Source organism: Heptranchias perlo, chromosome 2 (assembly GCF_035084215.1).
Source record: "Heptranchias perlo isolate sHepPer1 chromosome 2, sHepPer1.hap1, whole genome shotgun sequence".
Taxonomy (NCBI): domain Eukaryota; kingdom Metazoa; phylum Chordata; class Chondrichthyes; order Hexanchiformes; family Hexanchidae; genus Heptranchias; species Heptranchias perlo.
In genome coordinates, this window is record NC_090326.1 from 117,195,226 (window position 1) to 117,217,205 (window position 21,980).

Here is a 21,980-nt window from a genome sequence, read left to right on the forward strand (position 1 = left end):
TGGTGCATTAAGTCTTTTCTTAAAGCCAGGGGCCGCCCAATCCTGATTCTCCTCCACCGACCAGCTGCCGGAAATGGCCAAGCAGCTGGTCGGCGGCATTCAAATCAGGCCTGGCAGTTAAAATCTACTATTCCCGACATTCCCACATGGGATTGCCCCCCCCCCCCCCCCCCGCTCCCACTGGCTTCCTGTTGAGAATTAAAATTAACCGTCAGTTTCACCTCCAAAGAGAAAACAGTAAATCATAGTGAGCCAGTAATAACCTACCTCATTGAGGGTTCTTGGTCAATGTAGAGGTGTCCTGATTTATCTGTAAAGGTGGGAGAGCCTGGTTGAATCAAGGATTCTCCACAAGCGTGATCATATTTGACAATATTTCTCTTCCCCAATGATGATATAATATTGGTTATTCTCCCCTGGTCATTGGTTTTACTTTGTGTGCATGCTTGTATTCAGTAATTTATAAATGAATCTATTACTAAATATTGAACTTTGCTTTTTGTAAAATGTTTTTTACCATGAAAACACATTAAATTAAACTGTTTATATTGGAAAATCAAAAACTGATTCCTCAAGTACATGTGTGAAAATCTAGGAGTTGGAAGCAGAAAGAGTGAAACTGATGAAAGAGGTCACATCCAACAAACGGAGAATGCAGGAATTGGAAGATAACTTGCTATTTCGTCTTACCAGCACAGAAGGCTCTCTGGTGGAGGATGAATCATTGATTGAAGTGCTCCGGGTCACTAAGATAACAGCTGAAGAGGTAAAAATGAATTAGCAAAAAAAACTTTATTCGCCGCCGGACTATGTCTATCCCATAGAGTTTCTTCCAAATCCAGTTACATCTATCCATTGTTGTTTGGCTCATATCAGGTTTATAAGACTTACAAAAAACCACAAAGCTGAGATAGGGGCCAATTTTTGTTAGTGGTGTACGTTGGATGGGCGGCGCCCACACGATGGTGCCGGCGGGAGGCCTGATCAATTTTTGTGATCAGACCTTGTTTAAATACAGGGGGTGAGCTGCCAGTGCTAATTGCGCTGTTTAATTGTGGTGTTTATAGGAAGCTTACTGTTTGGGAGGACGGGAAATCTGGAAGGACAGAGCCTGAAATGGACCTGCAGCAGCAATTTAAAGGGGAGGAACATAGGAACAGGAGTAGGTCATTCAGCCCCTCAAACCTGATCCACCATTCTGTTAAGTCATGGCTGATCTGTACCTCAATTCTATTTACCCACCTTTTCTCCATATCCATTTATACCCTTATCTAATGTAGGAGGGCTGAAAAGATCGGGGTGGGGGGTCAACAGAGCAGCAGATTGAAGTGACACCAAAAAGTTGAACTTAAGGGAACTTAAACGGTATATACGTCCCAAAAATAATGAAGAGAAAGTCATTGCCAGATCTGCTTTCAGCTTTACCTGACTGCAGCTTATGATCCCTTTAAGTAGCACTACAAATAGCCATCTCCTGACCTGAACCACCATGTTTTAAGGAAACAGCAGTGATTGACAAGAAAATTGAATTTGGGTCCTGTCGACACCATATGACACTTGTTTTAATGTATTAATTAGGGCCCCATGGTTTTGCATGGGAATGCTGTCCGTCTAAATTGATGCCTGCCCAAAATGATAATGTGCAAGCCATCAGTGGTAAGTCAGCAATTTTTGATTTATGATTTTTCTCCCACTACCTCTCCGTTCAACCTGAAAACCAGGTTGTAGGGAGATGGAAATCAGCCCCAATGTGTCACACAGTACACACACACCGCAAAAGGAAATACAGAAAATAACAGGCACGCAGTAGAAATAAAAAATCAGGATGAAACGAGCGCAGACAGAGGTTCCAGGGACAAAAGAAACATTATTTTGTGTTCAGAATTTTACATGAGTTCTATTCACAATCATTCTTCTACAGAGTATGAATCAATTTTCCTTTAAAACTGAAAAAATAGGGATATTTTTCATTTATGTTATGGTTGTATGATTGTTAAAGGAGCTTAGAAATCTATTTTTCCTTCCAGGTGAGTGATAAACTGACCACAGCTGCAGAAACAGAGGTGAAGATTAATGCAGCTCGGGAGGAGTATCGGCTTGTTGCTTCACGGGGCAGCATTCTTTACTTCCTCATTGTTGAAATGAGCCTAGTGAATGTGATGTACCAGACATCACTTCGACAGTTCCTGGGTATTTTTGACATATCCATGGAGAAATCTACAAAATCACAGGTCACCTCAAAACGAATTGCTAACATCATTGAATATCTCACCTATGAAGTGTTCAGGTATACAACTCGGGGTCTCTATGAGGATCACAAATTCCTCTTCACACTGCTTATGGCACTAAAGATTGACTTACAATCCAAGAAGATTTCTCATGAAGATTTCCAAACTTTGATTAAAGGTAATCTTTAGTAAAATGATTTGTAGAGTATATTTAATAAAACCTATGGTGGGAGCTAAACTTGTTGCCCAACGCAGAAAGCAGCTAGCAATCAAATGCCAAAAGCTAATTATTTGGCTTCAGATCCAACCACAGTGAGAGTGGTCATTGACTAATGGCTACTCACATTAAGTACAAAAGGTTTTATATCCTCATTGTTCCCTTGAGTGACTGACCAAATTAGCAGATGGTTCTGAGAAAATTGATTGTTTAATCATGGTGATGTTTTAATGCCATACTACACTGTAGGTGTTAATACCTTCATCCATTTTATGTTTAGTGTTAATTTAACTTATTTAGAATTTTTTTGAGATACAAAACATAATAACTGACAAAACAGCATGATCAATAGTAAATAAAGCTAAATGCTGGGATCCACTATAATTTAACAACCAACACATCACAAATATCCAAAACTAGGCCGCTACTTGAGGAACAAAGATAATCAAACTCATGCCTGAACCAAAGGAGAAAGGGCAGAAGAGAAGGCAACAAGCCCCAATTAAAAGGACCCTTATTATGGAGCAAAGAGAAACAGATCACCCCCTCCCCCTCCCATGAGAGGAACAAACACCACAGATGCAAAAGACTGGAAGAGGAATCTTACCCCAGAAAAAAAGAACTTACAATTAATTAGCACTTTTCATGCCCTCAAAACATCCCAAAGCACTTACAGCCAATGAAATACATGTGAAACATAGTCACTGTTGTTATGTAGGCAATAATTGGTACTGTAGTGCAGTGGTCATGTTACTGGGCTAGCAATCCAGTGATTTCAAATCCCACCGCAGCAGTTTTAGAATTTGAATTCAGTTTATTACACAATATGGCAATAAAAAACTGTTGGATTGTCATAAAAACCCAATTGGTTCACTAATCTTCTTTAGCGAAGGAAAGCCGCCATCTTATCATAGAATCATAGAATCATAGAAGTTACAACATGGAAACAGGCCCTTCGGCCCAACATGTCCATGTCGCCCAGTTTATACCACTAAGCTAGTCCCAATTTCCTGCACTTGGCCCATATCCCTCTATACCCATCTTACCCATGTAACTGTCCAAATGCTTTTTAAAAGACAAAATTGTACCCGCCTCTACTACTGCCTCTGGCAGCTCGTTCCAGACACTCACCACCCTTTGAGTGAAAAAATTGCCCCTCTGGACCCTTTTGTATCTCTCCCCTCTCACCTTAAATCTATGCCCCCCTCATTATAGACTCCCCTACCTTTGGGAAAAGATTTTGACTATCTACCTTATCTATGCCCCTCATTATTTTATAGACTTCTATAAGATCACCCCTTAACCTCCTACTCTCCAGGGAAAAAAGTCCCAGTCTGTCTAACCTCTCCCCATATGGCCTGGCCTATATGTGACTCTAATCCCACACCAATGTGGTTTAATCAACTGTCCTCTGAAGAGGCCTATCTAACCACTCAGTTGTATCAAAAAAACACTATAAGCTGTTCAAGAAGAAGTCCCAACAGCACCTTCTCAGGGCAACTAGGGATGGGCAATAAATGCCAGCCTTTCCACTATGCCCACATCCTGAGAATGAAAAAAAAATGTCCCACAGCAGTAATGAGATGAATGACTAATCATTGTGGAGCTTTGTTGAGGGATAAATATTGGCTGGGACACCAGGAGAACTACCAGCTCTTCTTCAGATAATGCCACAGAATTTTTTACATCTACCTGAACAGATAGAAAGGGTAACGTAACAGCGAGAACCAAGAGAACAAAAGATAAAGCTAACAGGGGGAGGAAAAGGAAAGATGAGAAAGGGTAGAGGTAAAAGGCCAAACCTCAAGCATAGGATTATTTAGATAAGTGAGATAAAAGAACCTTAAACCTAAGGGTTCGTACCAGACCCTGCCTCCAAAAGTTCCATGTTAAAATATTGTTGGTATTTTACTGTGGAGCTTTGAATATCCTCCCTCCTGTTATCACCTTAATTATCCTTGAGAAGTTTTGTGGAAATGGGTGACCAGGGAGAGTTGGGTCTAGTAAAACTATTCAGAAAATCTTCATTAAAGTTGCTGATCCTTTTAAACTGTTTATATGATCATGCCACACTGATATTTAGCTCTGGATTGGGAGGCCAGCGGGAGTCAGGGCTTTGGGTCCAGGAGACTCGTGGCATTCTGGGCAAATAGAGTGAAAGTATCTGACAACAAACAAATATATAAAATGAATATGGTCCAGACCTACACGTGCCATCATTAATGAATAATATGAGTAACTAAAATCTTACATTGCCATTAATGGTACTGGAACATTATTGACTTTATGGGGGTGCGGTGAACTAATGGATCAGCAGTTTGCTGTCAGATGGTTTTACACATGTTTCTGAAAGTGCTTGTTGAGCTGTTCTATGTCTGTCAGAGCTCCAGTACAATGACACTCATTCATCCGGCAAGGGAATGGAGAATGAAGTGTTTTAATTAAGGGATTAACTTTATTCACTGATCAAATTGAAGAAATCGTTTGTTTTAAATATCACCTCTAAAGGAATTAAATGAGTTGTTAAATTAATGTATTAACTTTACTCACTGCCCCCGAAGATATGCTGAACATCATATAGAAGTAGAATGAAGAGCTAAGAACACGTTTGATTAACTGTGAGTTTCAGGTCAGAGGGGTTCAGTTGAAAAATATTTTATTTTACCTTGACTGATAACAGCATAAAATGCAATAAAAACTAGTAATCTTCCAAAGGGAAACTGGCCCAATTATTACTTAGAATTACATAGAATGTACAGCACAGAAACAGGCCATTCAGCCCAACAGGTCCATGCTGGTGTTTATGCTCCACACGAGCCGTCTCCTGCCCATCTTCATCAACATATCCTTCTATTTCTTTCTCACTCATGTGTTTATCTAGCTTCCCCTTAAATGAATCTATGCTAGTCACCTCAACTACTTCGTGTGGTAGCGAGTTCCACATTCTAACACTCTCTGGGTAAAGAAGTTTCTCCTGAATTCCCTATTGGATTTATTAGTGACTATCTTATATTTATGGCCTCCTAGTTCTGGTCTCCCCCACAAGTAGAAACGTCTTCTCTACGTCTACCCTATCAAACCCTTTCATAATCTTAAAGACCTCTATCAGGTCACCCCTCAGTCTTCTCTTTTCTAGAGAAACGAGCCCCAGCCTGTTCAATCTTTCCTGATAGATATAACCTCTCCGTTCTGGTATCATCCTAGTAAATTTTTTTTGCACCTTCTCCAGTGCCTCTATATCCATTTTATAATATGGAGACCAGAACTGTTCACAGTAATCCAAGTGTGACCTAATCAAGGTTCTGTACAAGTTTAACATAACTTCTCTGCTTTTCAATTTTATCCCTCTAGAAATGAAACCTAGTATTTTATTTGCTTTTGGTATGGCCTTATTAACCTTCGCCGTTACTTCGAGTGATTTGTGTTTCTGTACCCCCAGATTCCTCTGCTCCTCTACCCCGTTTAAACTCTTATTTTCCAAGGAATATGTGGCCTCCTTATTCTTCCTATCAAAATGTACCACCTCACACTTATCTATATTGAAGTTCATTTGCCAATTACACGCCCATTCTGCAAGTTTATTAATGTCTTCCTGCATTTAGTTGGAGACCTCCTCAGTATTAACTATGCCCCACAATTTGGAGTCATCTGCAAATTTTGAAATTGTACTTCCGATTCCCGAGTCCAAATCATTTATGTAAATGGTGAACAATAGTTGTCCCAGCACCGATCCTTGTGGAACACTGCTTCCCACCTTTTGCCAGTCTGAGTAACTACCTATAACCCCTACTGTCTGTTTTCCCAGCTTGCTATCCATTCTGCTACTTGTCCCCTGACTCCACATGCTCTGAACTTAGACATGAGTCTATTATGTGTTACCTTATCAAAGGCTTTTTAAAAATCCAAACATGTTACATCTGCTGCATTACCCTTGCCTACCCTTTCTATTATTTCTTCAAAGAAGTCAATAAGGTTGGTCAAGCATGACTTTCCCTTCTGAAATCCGTGCTGACTATTCTTTATTATATTTTGGTTCTCTAGATGTTTTTCTATTACATCTTTGAGTAAAGATTCCATTATCTTTCCTACCACCAATGTTGAGCTAATTGGTCTATAGTTCCCTGGACTTGTTCTAGCTTCCTTTTTAAAAATAGGAATCACATTAGCTGACTGCCAGTCCTCTGGCACAATTCCCTTTTCTAATGAATTTTTATATGTAATAGTGCCTCTGTTATCTCTTCTATTATCTTTGGATTTGTCCTTGATAATTTTATGCTTATCAGCATTGTAGACATTATGGGGGTTATATTTGATTAGGCCAGAAACCGGTTGCGCGATCTGCGATTATCATAGAATAGAATCATAGAAAGTTACAGCACAGAAGGAGGTCATTTGGCCCATCGTGTCCATGCCGGCCGAAAAAGAGCTATCCAGCTTGATCCCACTTCCCAGCACTTGGTCCGTAGCCCTGTAGTTACGGCACTTCAAGTGCACATCCAAGTACTTTTTAAATGAGTTGAGAGTTTCTGCCTCTACCACCCTTTCAGGCAGTGAGTTCCAAACCTCCACCACCCTCTGAGTGAAAAAAATTTAGCCTCAGCTCCCCTCTAATCCTTCTACCAATTACTTTAAATCTATGTCCCCTGTTCACTGACCCTATGCTAACGGAATAGGTCCTCCCTATCCACTCTATCTAGTCCCGTCATAATTTTATATACCTCAATTAAATCTCCCCTTAGCCTCCTTTGTTCCAAAGAGAACAACCCCCGCTGATCCAATCTTTTCTCATAGCTAAAATTCTCCAGCCCTGGCAACATCCTCGTAAATCTCCTCTGTACCCTCTCTAGTGCAATCACATCTTTCCTGTAATGTGGTGACCAAAACTATACGCAGTACTCAAGCTGTGGCCTAACCAATGTTTTATACAGTTCTAGCATAACCTCCCTGCTCTTATATTCTATGCCTCAGCTAATAAAGGAAAGTATCCCGTATGCCTTCTTAACCACCTTATCTATCTGTCCTGCTACCTTCAGGGATCTGTGGACATGCACTCCAAGGTCCCTTTGTTCCTCTATGCCTCTCAGTATCTTCCCATTTATTGTGTACTCCCTTGCCTTGTTTGCCCTCCCCAAATGCTTTACCTCGCACTTCTCTGGATTGAATTCCATTTGCCACTTTTCTGCCCACCTGACCAGTCCATTGATATCTTCCTGCAGTCCACAGCTTTCCTCCTCACCATCAACCACACAGCCAATTTTTGTATCATCTGCAAACTTCTTGATCAAGCCCCCCACATTCAAGTCCAAGTCATTAATATATAGCACATAAAGCAAGGGACCCAGTACTGAGCCTTGCGGGACCCCACTGGAAACAGCCTTCCAGTCGCAAAAACACTCGTTGACCATTACTCTTTGCTTCCTGCCACTGAGCCAATTTTGGATCCAACTAGCCACTTTCCCTTGGATCCCATGGGCTTTTACTTTTTTGACCAGTGTGCCATGTGGGACCTTTTCAAAAGCCTTGCTAAAATCCATGTACACTACATCAAACGCATTACCCTCATCGACCCTCCTTGTTACCTACTCAAAAAATTCAATCAAGTTTGTCAGACACGACCTTCCCTTAACAAATCCATGCTGACTGTCCTTGATTAACCCGTGCCTTTCTAAACGATGATTTATGCTGTCCCTCAGAATTGATTCCAATAATTTGCCCACCACTGAGGTTAGACTGACTGGCCTATAATTACTCGGTCTATCTCTTTTCCCTTTTTAAACAATGGTACAACGTTAGCAGTCCTCCAATCCTCAGGCACCACACCTGTAGCCAGGGAGGATCGGCAAATGATGGTCGGAGCTTCTGCTATTTCCTCCCTTGCTTCTTTTAACAGCTCGGGATACATTTCATCCGGTCCTGGCGATTTATCTACTTTCAAGGATGCTAAACACCTTAATACTTCCTCTCTCACTATGTTTATCCCATCTAATATTTCACACTCACCCTTCTTAACTACAATCTCTGCATCATCCCTCTCTTTTGTGAAGACAGACGCATTAAGAACCATACCCATGTCTCTTCCTCCTCCACACATAGGTTAACTTTCTGGTCTCTAATAGGCCCTACTCTTTCCTTAGTTATCCTCTTGCTCTTCATGTATTTATAAAACATTTTTGGGTTTTCCTTAATTTTACTTGCCAGTACTTTTTCATGCCCTCTCTTTGCTTTCCTAATCTCCTTTTTAATTTCACTCCTCCACGTTCTATACTCCCAGGTTTTTTGCAGTATCGAGCTCTCGGTGTCTGACATAAGCTTCCCTTTTTTGCCTTATCTTACCCATTTTGATCCTTGTCATCCAGGGGGCTCTAGATTTGGCAGTCCCACCCTTTTCCTTTGTGGGAACATATTTACTCTGAACCCCATGAATCTCCTGCTTGAATGATTCCCACTGCTCTGACACTGATTTACCTTCAAGTAGCTGTTTCCAGTCCACTTTTGCTAAATCACTTCTCAGCTTAGTAAAATTGGCCCTTCCCCAATTTAGAACTTTTACTCCTGTTCTATCTTTGTCCTTTTCCATAACTATGCTAAATCTAACTGAATTATGAACACTACCACCAAAATGCTCTCCCACTAGGAACATAGGAACATAGGAATATAGGAACAGGAGTAGACCATTCAGCCCCTCGTGCCTGCTCCGCCATTTGATAAGATCATGGCTGATCTGTGATCTAACTCCATATACCTGCCTTTGGCCCATATCCCTTAATACCTTTGGTACCCAAAAAGCTATCTATCTCAGATTTAAATTTAACAATTAAGCTAGTATCAATTGCCGTTTGCGAAAGAGAGTTCCAAACCCTTTGAGTGTAGAAATGTTTTCTAATCTCAATCCTGAAAGGTCTGGCTTTAATTTTTAGACTGTGCCCCCTGCTCCTAGAATCCCCAACCAGCGGAAATAGTTTCTCTCTATCTACCCTATCTGTTCCCCTTAATATCTTATAAACTTCGATCAGATCACTCCTTAACCTTCTAAATTCTAGAGAATACAACCCCAATTTGTGTAATCTCTCCTCTTAACCCTTGAAGTCCGGGTATCATTCTAGTAAACCTACGCTGCACTCCCTCCAAGGCCAATATGTCCTTCCGAAGGTGCGGTGCCCAGAACTGCTCACAGTACTCCAGGTGCGGTCTAACCAGGGTTTTGTATAGATGCAGCATAACTTCTGTCCACTTGTACTCAAGTCCTCTAGATATAAAGGCCAGCATTCCATCAGCCTTATTGATTATTTTCTGCACCTATTTATGACACTTCAATGATCTACGCACCTGAATCCCTAAGTCCCTTTGGACATCCACTGTTTTTAACTTTTTCCCATTTAGAAAGTACCCTGTTCTATCCTTTTTTGATCCAAAGTGGATGACCTCACATTTGTCTACATTGAATTCCATTTGCCACAGTTTTGCCCATTCACCTAATCTATCAATGTCGCTTTGTAATTTTATGTTTTCATCTACACTGCTTACAATGCCACCAATCTTTGTGTCATCGGCAAACTTAGATATGAGACTTTCTATACCTTCATCTAAGTTGTTAATAAATACTGTGAATAATTGAGGCCCCAAGACAGATCCCTGCGGGACTCCAGTAGTCACATCCTGCCAATGTGAGTACCTACCCATTATCCCTACTCTCTGTCGCCTTTCGCTCAGCCAACTTCCTAACCAAGTCCGTACTTTTCCCTCGACTCCTTGGGCTTCTATCTTAGATAACAGTCTCTTATGTGGGACTTTATCAAATGCCTTCTGGAAGTCCGTATAAATAACATCCATTTGACATTCCCTTGTCCACTACTTTAGTCACCTCTTCAAAAAATTCAATCAGGTTTGTCAGGCACGACCTACCTTTCACAAATCTATGCTGGCTCTCTCTGATTAACTGAAAATTTTCGAGGTGTTCAGTCACCCTATCCTTAATTATAGACTTCAGCATTTTCCCTGCAACAGATGTTAGGCTAACTGGTCTATAATTCCCTGGTTTCCCTCTCCTTTCTTAAAAAGCAGAGTGACATGTACAATTTTCCAATCTAGAGGGACAGTTCCTGAATCTAGAGAACTTCGAAAGATTATAGTTAGGGCATCTGCAATGTGCTCACCTACTTTCTTTAAAACCCTGGGATGGAAACCATCTGGTCCTGGGGATTTGTCACTCTTTAGTGCTATTATTTTCTTCATTACTGTTGTTTTATTTATGTTAATTTTATTGAGTCCCTGTCCCGGATACAATATTAGTTTTCTTGGGATTTCCAGCATGCTATCCTCTTTTTCTACTGTAAATACTGACGCAAAGTAATTGTTCAACATGTCCGCCATTTCCCCATTGTCAATGACAGTATCCCCACTTTCAATTTTTAAGGGGCCAACACTGCTCCTGACCATCCTCTTTTTCCTAATATAACAATAAAAGTTCTTCGTATTGGTTTTGATAACCCTTGCGAGTTTCTTTTCATACTCTCTTTTCGTAGCTCTTACTATCTGTTTTGTGACCCTTTGTTGATCTTTGTATCTTTCCCATTTGCCAGGATCTGTGCCATTTTTTGCCTTTTTGTATGCCCTTTCCTTATGTCTATACTGTCCTTTACCTCTTTAGTTTTCCATGGCTGTTTTTATTTGGCAAGTAGAGTTCTTGCCCCTCAGGGGTATAAACCGATTCTGTATCACGTTAAATGTTTCTTTAAACATTTCCCACTGATCATCAGTCGTTTTATCCATTAACAGATTTGCCCAGTTTACTGTGGACAGTCTCTGTCTCATCCCATTGAAGTCGGCCTTACCCAAGTCTAGAATCTTAGCAGCTGATTCACTTTTTTCCCTTTCAAACACTACCTGGAACTCGATCATGTTATGATTGCTATTGGATAGATGTTCACGCACAGTTAAGTTGTTAACTAAATCTGGTTCATTACTCATTACTAAATCTCATATGGCTTGCCCCCTTGTTGCCTCTAGAACATACTGCTGTAGAAAACTATCCAGGACACACTCAAGTAATTCACTACCTTTCTGACAGTTGCTAGTCTGTTTTTCCCAATCTATTTGAAGGTTAAAGTCCCCCATTAAGACCACTATGCCTTTCTTACATGCTTGTCTAACCTCTGCATTTATACAATCTAGCACTTCAGAGCTGCTGCCAGGGGTCCTATACACAACTCCCACTATAGTCTTAGATCCTTTCCTATTGCTCAATTCAATCCATAAGGACTCTGTTGGCTGCTTACCCCTCGTTATATCCTCCTTTATTATTGAAGTGATTTCATCTCTAATCGCTAAGGCTACTCCTCCCCCTCTTCCATTTTCCCTATCTTTCCTGTAGACCTTATAAACTAGTATATTTAGTTCCCAATCCTGACCATCCTGCAGCCATGTCTCAGTAATAGCTATCATGTCATACCCTCCAATTTGAATTTGAACCTGTAGTTCATTTAATTTATTCCTTATACTCCATGCATTTGTATATAGAACTCTTAGTTGGGCCACACACCCAAGCCTGACCTTCAGCTTTGATGCTGGGTTAATCGCTTTATGCCTTCTGGTTTTCACTTTATCTGTAGTGCCTAAAGTACACTTTCTTTCTGCTGCTCTATGCTTTTCCCTTTCACTTGTTCTTGAACAACTATTTGTACTATTTGTATTGTAAATTTCCCCTGGGTCTTCCCCTCTCTTGCTGCTCTCAACTTTACTCCCTTCTGACTCCCCGCTCAGGTTCCCATCCCCCTGCTACTCTAGTTTAAACCTTCCCCAACAGCACTAGCAAACACCCCCGCGAGGACATTGGTTCCGGTCCTGCTTGGGTGTAATCCGTCCCGCTTGTACAGGTCCCACCTTCCCCAGAACCGGTCCCAATGTCCCAGGAATCTAAATCCCTCCCTCCTGCACCATCCCTGCAGCCACGCATTCATCCGGTCTATTCTCCTGTTGCTATACTCACTAGCACGTGGCACTGGTAGTAATCCTGAGATCACTACCTTTGAGGTCCTGTTTTTTAATTTATCTCCTAACTCCTTAAATTCACCTTGCAGAACCTCATCCCTTTTCTTACCTATGTCGTTGGTACTGATATGGACCACGACTACTGGCTGTTCACCCTCTCCCTCCAGAATGCCCTGCAGCCGCTCCGTGACATCCTTGACCCTAGCACCAGGGAGGCAACATACCATCCTGGAGTCACGTTTGTGGCCGCAGAAATGCCTATCTGTTCCCCTTACAATTGAATCCCCTATCACTATAGCCCTGCCACTCTTCTTCCTCCCCTCCTGTGCAGCAGAGCCACCCGTGGTGCCACGAACTTGGCTCTTGCTGCTTTTCCCTGATAAGCCATCTCCCCCAATAGTATCCAAGATGTGGAGATGCCGGTGATGGACTGGGGTTGACAATTGTAAACAATTTTACAACACCAAGTTATAGTCCAGCAATTTTATTTTAAATTCACAAGCTTTCGGAGATTTTCTCCTTCCTCAGGCAAATGTTTGAGAGGGAGATGGCTCCAGGGGACTCCTTCCACCTGCCCATCTTCATTCCCTAAAACTAAATCCAGAACTGCCCCCCCTCTTGTTGGACTTGCTATGTACTGGCTAAAAAAGTTCTCCTGAATGCAATTTAAATATTCTGTGCCCGCTATACCTTTTACGCTGATTGTATCCCAGTTAATATTAGGGTAGTTGAAATCCCCTACTATTACTGCCCTATTGTTTTTGCACTTCTCAGAAATTTGACTACATATTTGCTCTTCTATCTCCCTCTGACTGTTTGGGGGTTATTGTACACTCCCAGTCGTGTGACTGCCCCTGTTTTGTTCTTCAGCTCAACTCATATGGCCTGATTTGATGATCCTTCTAACATATCAATCCTCCTCACAATCGTAATTGTTTCTTCAAACAATATTGCCACCCCCCTTTCTTTTTTATCCCCCTCTCTATCTCGTCTGAAAACTCTGTAACCAGGAACATTAAGCTGCCAATCCTACCCCTGTTTAAGCCATGTTTCTGTGATAGCTAAGATACGGTACTTCCATGTGTCTATCTGTGCCCTTATCTCATCTGCCTTATTCACTATACTCCTTGCATTAAGTTATATACCATTAAGCAGTGCCAAACTCCTTTGTTGTCTTGTTTCTAAACTTTGTTTCCTCTGCCTTCCAAATGCACTTACTAATTTTCTGCCTTCCATTTCCAGTTCTGCTTCTCTCCCTTCTGAATCTACACTTGGGTTCCCATCCTCCTGCCAAGCTAGTTCAAACCCCCCCACCCCCCACAGCACTAGCGAACCTCCCCGCGAGGACATTGGTCCCGGCTCTGTTAAGGTGTAACCTGTCCGGCCTGTACAGGTCCCAACTTCCCCAGAACTGGTCCCAATGCCCCAGGAATCTCAAGCCCTCCCTCCTGCACCATCTCTCCAGCCACACATTCATCTTCTCTATCCTCCTATTTCTATACTCACTAGCGCGTGGCACCGGGAGTAATCCAGAGATTACTACCTTTGAGGTCCTGCTTATTAATCTCTTTCCTAATTCCTTAAAATCTGCCTGCAGGACCTCATCCCTCTTTCTACCTATGTCGTTGGTACCGATATGGACCACGACCTCTTGCTCTTCTGACTAACTCGCTCCCGGTATTTCCTGCGCAGGCAGGACGAAACATTCGTCCGGCCTGAGTACCTACGTTACAGCAGCTTTAAAACCAGGCCTGCCACGAGAATTCAAGGACATGCGCACTTTCCACTGGCAGGGGAGCCCGAATCTCTTAAAGGAAGGATGTCTCTTAAAATCTCCTTATGGTAGCTGGTACCTGTTATTTGCTGAAAATAACAGTTGGTTGTCTGCACGGGGTCTGAAGGGAGATCAGGCATCACACACGTAAAACATAGATGTAGGTCATGTCCCTATGTTTACAAACTGATGAGTTATGTTAAAACATTGAATAAAGGTTGAGCACTACTAAATCCCACATCCTCCAATCTGCACACCAGACCTCACCAATCTGCTGATCTGAGTTTGTACCAGGCCTGCGAGAGTGCGTACACCAAGGTTCTCCGCTGATGCACTAGAGGCCTTAGTACAAGAGATGGACATAGGGAGGGACATCCTATAACCGCGGGGAGGGTGGGGGCGGGGGGTGGAAGAGGCCCTCCAGACATATGCTCAAAAGGCAGTGGGAGGCAGCAGGGGACGAGGTCAATGCCAGGTGCATAGTATCACGCACATGGGTGCAGTGTAGGAAGAAGTTCAGTGCTTTGACACGAGTGGTCAAGGTGAGTGAGGTCAACTGTCAAGTGGCATTTCCTACCAACTGCACCACTAGCCGCATCCACTGCTCCACACACTACACCCCTCATCACCCACACACCGACAAACTCTTTCCGTCAGTACTCAACTCTGCCAATCAGATGCTTCCTCTCACCCTTACACCTTACCACTGTTGCAAGCCGCCCACCTGCAACTCACAGGCCACACACACTGGCAGCTGTTCAAACATGACAGGCACATCACCCAGACACACATAGGAACAGGAGTAGGCCATTCAGCCCCTCGTGCCTGCTCCGCCATTTGATAAGATCATGGCTGATCAGTGATCTAACTCCATATACCTGCCTTTGGCCCATATCCCTTAATACCTTTGGTTGCCAAAAAGCTATCTATCTCACATTTAAATTTAGCAATTGAGCTAGCATCAATTGCCGTTTGCGGAAGAGAGTTCCAAACTTCTACCACCCTTTGTGTGTAGAAATGTTTTCTAATCTCACTCCTGAAAGGTCTGGCTTTAATTTTTAGACTGTGCCCCCTACTCCTAGAATCCCCAACCAGCGGAAATAGTTTCTCTCTATCCACCCTATCCGTTTCCCTTAATATATTATAAACTTCGATCAGATCACCCCTTAACTTTCTAAACTCTAGAGAATACAACCCCAATTTGTGTAATCTCTCCTTGTAACTTAATCCTTGAAGTCCGGGTATCATTCTAGTAAATCTACGCTGCACTCCCTCCAAGGCCAATATGTCCTTCCGAAGGTGCGGTGCCCAGAACTGCTCACAGTACTCCAGGTGTGTCCCGCTTTCATGCAGGAGAAGGTGGCGCATAACAGGAGGCAGCAAGTGGCAGTGGCATTTAGCCCCTCGAGCCTGTTCCACCATTCAATGAGATCATGGTTGACCTGTGACCTATCTCCATATACCCGCCTTAGCCCCATATCCCTTAATACCCTTGGTTCACAGAAATCCATCAATCTCAGATTTAAAATTCACAATTGAGCTAGCATCAACTGCCGTTTGCAGAAGAGCGTTCCAAACTTCTCCCTCCCTTTGCGCGTAGAAGCAATTCCTAACTTCACTCCTGCACGTCCTGGCTCTACATGTTAGGCTATGTCCCCTCGTCCTAGTATTCAAGTATAGAAGACCTCCATGAACAGTTACAAATGCATAAGCAGCCAGAGGTAATAATCCAGCCACTAACCTGTAAATCCTGCATTTGTCCCTTTAAATAGCGCTGGTGGGGGACCAAAGGCACTCTAAGACATGTTCAGATGGTCACAGTTAAGACTGTGCGTTGAGTGGAGCATTAAGTCCCAAAATGGTATCTATCACTTTAAATCAGTGTTGCATACTGATTGTGTGCATTTACTCCTTACTTTGCACGCTTTAGCTGAAGGTTAACAATTACGCAGACAGAGTTTTGTTGATGCTTTTAAAAATCTTTAACATAAAGCCTGAAACATGTTTTTCTCACTGCTCGCAAAAGTGTTATGTCCTGGCCTCTGCTGTTGTTATCCAGGGGACCATATTTAGGATAGAACCTCCGATCATCTCAAACATGATCCCTGCAACAGAGGAGTCATGGCTGGATGAGGAGGGGGCTCCCAAATCAAGAGCATGGGCTTTGCTGGGCAGCAGGTATTCTGGGTAAGAGGAGACTTTCTGGCCTCTCAGATGGCCCACCTGGAGGTTCAGGCCTGGGTCTTGGCCTGGACTCCCAAAGTGAACAGCAGCTTCATTTCACGAATTGTCTCTTTTTCGAATTGCCCCAAATGAAAGGACGCTGTGCCTGAAGCTGCTGGAGCAAAATGGATTGGCGGGCATCCATTGTAATATCCACCCATTCCTGCGGTGACAGGTACTGGAGATGTGTCCATTGTGGTGCAGGCGCCCAATAGGATTATTCAAATCGGGGAACCTCCCCTTGACCCCGCATACAGTGGTGGAGATTCTGGCAGTTGAATCCTGGTGCTTATAATTGGATCGACGATCTGCGGATGCTCAGGACCTGAATCCCCTTTGTTTTATTGCAAATGAGATTTTGCTTGTCACTCACTTTAAAGCAAAAAAGACAGCATTTATCTGTACATGCTAGGAATTTGATTAGGTAACCTCAATAAAGTACCACACAATTAAGCTTTGATTGTCTGCCAATTTCCATTACCTCCCACAGGGGAGACCTTCCATTATACCAGACAGTGAAGGTTTCACTGAAATTTAAAAACATTTTTAAAATTGTAAAGATGTGCTACTAATTATGGCAGAGAAAAAGAATAAAGCACCACTGCCATTTTCCCTTGAATTTGACATGGCATTATCACTCGGAGATTAAATTCAGTCTTCAGTGATAAAATTAGTGTTTGTATGTAATTCAAAATTATCTATTCACAGTTGTGCATAAGATTTTTTTTTTCACTTTTCATATTCTCCTCCTCCTCCCTTTAGGTATTCCAAGCCACATGCAATTCCACATCTGAGAGAACAAGTACATAACCTTGCAACAGGGCTCTACCTGTGCCAGTGGTTAAAATGAAACTTGTTAAGAAGGGGTGCTCATCACCCCACTCCCTGCCCTGCATAATCTTTGATTCTTCTCATAACCATTGGATTTTGTTTTATTTTGCTTCATCCACTCCCCACGTTCCCACTTGCTCCCTCCAAAGGGTGGGCGGTGAGAGACCAGTGGTACCCTCCCCCTCAATCTATTTCCTCCTCCTCTGCCCCTCCAACCCTCCTTCCTATCTCCCTCAAATGAGGCTTTGTTTGCTTTCAAATTCAACTTTTTTTAATATAAGAAATCAAATTAGAATGAAAAAATACATTCTGCCTGTCTGTCTCTATGTCTGTCTCTCTCTCTTTATCACACAGGTATTAACAATTAGCATTCACATGTTGTAACAGTCAACAAACAAATGTGAGATAATTAGCTGGCTTCTAAATTCAACTTTTTTTTTAGAAATTGAAAGAATCTTTCTCATGCCCTCATTCTCTCTGACTGTTGCTGTCTCAGTCTTAGTTTAATTTACAAACAGCCTCTTTGTTTATAAAAAACACTCAATAGAACATTACCTGAATAAAGCTTTTGAAATTTGTCCTTTGGTTTTTCAAATTTATTTGAAGAAAAGTTACTGACAGAAGCTGAAGTAAAATATTCCAACAGTGTAGCTGACTGAAAGTCCTGATCCATCCTAAGAAATCAGGAACATTGCATATGCTCAAACTACACATTCCAAATTCAGCTCACAGTGTCATAGCTCAGGCAAAAATATCAATTCCAAGTCCAGGCTTTTGGGAGAGGCTGAAGCCTTCAAGTAATGAAAGTATTAAAAGACACAAAACAAATTTCAATGGATAAATGTAATCATGTTATTGTGAATTATGTAATTTTTTGAATTTTTAAATTTTGTATAACCTTAGTTTTGGACATTAGAAATTTCAGTTACTGAGAAAAAAATGGCAGTTCGGAAATTTTGATAGATTTTCAGAAAGCATTTTGTGTGATTAGTTGGGGAAAGGCATCCAGTGGTCAGATTCTGCAGGGTTGCAGTCCAGAGGAAGCTTCTGGAGCAATTGATGCCTGGCCAGAGTGAAGCTGAGGGGGAAGGGGAAGAGGGAGGCAGTAAAGGCAGAAGGGAATAAGGGTGTTGGGAGAGGAAGGATGGGAGAGAAGAGCGGTGAGTGGAAGATGGGAGACCAAAGGGAGAGGAGTGGGGGGAGGGGGGCAGGGCTGAAAACAGCGAGTGGAAGATGAGGTGAGAGAAGAGAGGTGGGGCAAGATAGAGGTAAGGAGAAAGCGGGAAAGAGGGGAGGGGAGGATGAGGAGTGGGAAAGGGGTACCAGATGGGGCGGTAGGGTTGCGGAGGGGAGGGTGGCTTCAAAGATATACAGCAACAGCTGCTACTAGTTTGACTTAGCTTTTAAAAATTACTTGAATTTTATTGACTGGTAGAAGCATAATTTTTTAGTAATAGAATGGCCGCAGACAAACTGACTGGCAGAGTCGGGGAGCAGCACTGGCCCAGAGGAGATCAACGGCAAACCTACGGCAAAAGGGAAGTGGCCCATAGGAGGTAGAGGAGAGCAGAGCCCAAAGATACAAACAGAAGTCATTATCTTACTAGTCAATCTCCTGTGGTGTTGTAGAAAGGGAGTCAAGACCAAGTGCAGTATTTAGGTTAAACATGGTTAAGGAGCAAGGGAATAATTAGACTCAGACGGGAGGGTGGAAGAGGCAGATGGGAGGTAGCGAGGAGGGGAGGTGTTAAAGGGAGAGAGCAGGAAGAGAGAGAGGAAGAGAGGAGGGGTATAAGGAGAGAAAGGGAGAAGTGGTAGGAGAAGAGGAAGGGACAGGGACAAGGAGGGGATGTAGGAGAGGGCACAAAGAGATGGGGAGGAGGGAGGAGGTAAGGACATGAGGGCAGGAGAAGGAGGTGAACAGGGAGGGGAATGATGAGCGTGGATCTCCTCTGGGCCAGTGCTGCTCCTCGACTCTGCCAGTCAGTTTGTGTGCGGCCATTCTATTACTAATTGATTATGAGAATGGGGGAAGGGGTTAGGGAGATGCAAATGAAGGGGAGACAGTTTTATGAAAGGGAAATCATGTTTAACAATTTATTAGAGTTTTTTGAGGATGTAACTAGCAAGGTAGATAAAGGGGAAACAGTCCATGTAGTATATTTGGATTTTCAAAAGGCATTCGATAAGGTGCCATATAAAGGGTTGTTACACAAGATAAGGGCTCGTGGGGTTGGGGGTAATATATTAGCATGGATAGAGGATTGGTTAACGGACAAAAAACAGAGAGTCATTTTCAGGTTGGCAGGCTGTAACTAGTTGGGTGCCACAAGGATCGGTGCTTGGGCCTCAGCTATTTACAATCAATATTAATGACTTAGATGAAGGGACCGAGTGTAATGTATCCAAGTTTGCTGATGACACAAAGCTAGGTGGGAAAGTAAGCCGTGAGGAGAACACAAAGAGTCTGCAAAGGGATATAGACAGGTTAGGTGAGTGGGCAAGAAGGTGGCAGATGGAGTATAATGTGGGGAAATGTGAGGTTATTCACTTTGGTAGGAAGAATAGAAAAACAGAATATTTTTAATATATGTTCAGAGAGATCTGGGTGTCCTTGTACAAGAAACGCAAAACGTTAACATGCAGGTACAGCAAGCAATTATGAAGGCAAATGGCATGTTGGCCTTTATTGCAAGGGGTTGGAGTACAAAAGTAAGGAAGTGTTACTACAATTGTACTGGGCTTTCGTGAGACCTCACCTGGTACAGGTGTCAGCTGCGTACAGCTTTGGTCTCCTTATCTAAGGCAGGATATACTTGCCTTAGAGGCAGTGCAACGAAGATTCACTAGATTGATTCTTGGGATGAGAGGGTTGTCTTATGAGGAGAGATTGAGTAGAATGGGCCTATACTCTCTGGAGTTTAGAAGAAGGAAAAGTGATCTCATTGAAATGTAACAGATTCTGAGAGGGTTTAACAAGGTAGATGCTGAGAGGTTGTTTCCCCTGGCTGGAGAGTCTAGAACTAGGGGGCATAGTCTCAGGATAGGGGGTCGGCCATTTAAGACTGAGATGAGGAGGAATTTCTTCACTCAGAGGGTTGTGAATCTTTGGAATTCTCTACTCCAGAGGGCTGTGGATGCTGAGTCGTTGAGTATATTCAAGACTAAGATCAATAGGTTTTTGAACTCTAAGGGAATCAAGGGATATGGGGATCGGGCGGGAAAGTGGAGTTCAGGTCGAAGTTCAGCCATGATTATTGAATGGCGGAGCAGGCTCGAGGGGCTGTATGGCCTACTCCTGCTCCTATTTCTTATGTTCTTATGAAATGAGAGGAAGGAGAAGAAAAGGACAGGAAGGAGGAAATGGTGGAGGATGTTTGATCAATAGTGAAAGGGTCAGACAGCTTCCAAGACCCCCGTTTTGATGGTCTGTGGAGGGGAAGGGGAAGTATGGTGGGGTAAGGCAGGCCAGGTTCAGTGCATTCTTAGGGATAGGAGTAGGGGCCATTAAACTGCTTACTGGGGGACAGAGACCATAATGTGAGGGGGGCAAGACTTCTCAGCCACAAGCAGAAAATAATACTTCATTAAAAAGGCCACATGAAACTCCAAAGTTTCTTTATGATATGAGACTTAATGGGGGTGATTTTAAACCCCAAGAATGGGTGGGATGGGGGCGGGTGGGAGTTGAAAATTGTTTTTTTTTTGGTTAGCGACCGCAACCCGGCTTTATTTCCAGGTTTAATGTCGGTGCATAAAGGTATAGGCGTCCCACTGGGAATGCCAAGTCCAAAAATGTTGCGGTTGCGACCCAAAAAAAGAATAATTTTCAACTCCCACCCGCCCCCAACCTACCCGTTCTTGGGGTTTAAAATCACCCCCAATATGTCAACATTGGGAAAGGAAGGCACTTCACTGGAGTTCCAATTTGAGTCAGGAGTTACATGAATATGCACCTTTATTTACTTAAGTCTGTGGAGATGGCGGGTTGTCAAAGACAGGATGCCGGTGGTAAGAATTGAGCGCAGTGCAGTGGCATGCGGGGAAAATTACGGATGAGGGCCTTCGCCCCTACCCCCTCCCCTGAGGCCCACGATCCCCCCTGAGCCTCGCAATCACTTACCTGTGGGCTGTTGCGGCATCAGCAGCAGCCCGAACTTCTATCACTTACCTACGTGGTCTCGTCCCACTGTGCCGTTTTTATTCTTGGCTTTTTAGACCCTACCATTCATGCACAGGGTAACCACCTTGCGCGTGGGGAGCACTCCCAAATTTCTAGACCTTGGTTTACTGATCTACCTACTGGCCAAATTGCATAGTTACGCGTAACAAGTTTACATAGGCAAATCCTATTCTAAATGTGGAAATACAAATTCATAATGGTAAAAAGTTGACACAAGAATGTGACAGACAGGAAGTGCATATAGATGTGATATTTTAAAAGCATTTTAGTCAATTGCCCATGGCGTTACACACTAAGAGTCAATATAAAGTGTAGCCTAGAGGTGAAATGGAATAATTGATCAAGGTAATAATTGAACCAGGAGGACAGTCATAATTTAGTGCCTATTTTAAAATCAGATATTCTGGGGCAAAAATTCACTGCCAATGTATCTTACATGGTGTTGTGGGGGTGGAGTGTCCACTCACCCCTACAAAGCCATTGCTGGAAGGGGGCGGAGCGGAGGTGCTCCTAACCTGCCAAAGGAACATTACTTTT

General features: G+C 42.9%; 1 protein-coding gene and 1 long non-coding RNA gene across 2 annotated transcripts in view; one reads left to right on the plus strand and one right to left on the minus strand.

Moving 5' to 3' along the window:
* Positions 1-21,980, plus strand: part of dnah5l (dynein, axonemal, heavy chain 5 like) — a 352,990-nt gene that overhangs the window by 266,375 nt on the left and 64,635 nt on the right. Inside the window, exons 66-67 of the mRNA XM_068006271.1 lie at positions 596-766; positions 2,028-2,406. Of these exons, the coding sequence (XP_067862372.1) occupies positions 596-766; positions 2,028-2,406 (550 nt within the window). The remainder of the gene's footprint in view (positions 1-595; positions 767-2,027; positions 2,407-21,980) is intronic.
* Positions 1-21,980, minus strand: part of LOC137342341 (uncharacterized) — a 153,755-nt gene that overhangs the window by 117,347 nt on the left and 14,428 nt on the right. Inside the window, exons 3-4 of the long non-coding RNA XR_010967229.1 lie at positions 691-758; positions 268-310 (exon numbers count right to left, since the gene is read on the minus strand). This is a non-coding gene — a long non-coding RNA (uncharacterized lncRNA). The remainder of the gene's footprint in view (positions 1-267; positions 311-690; positions 759-21,980) is intronic.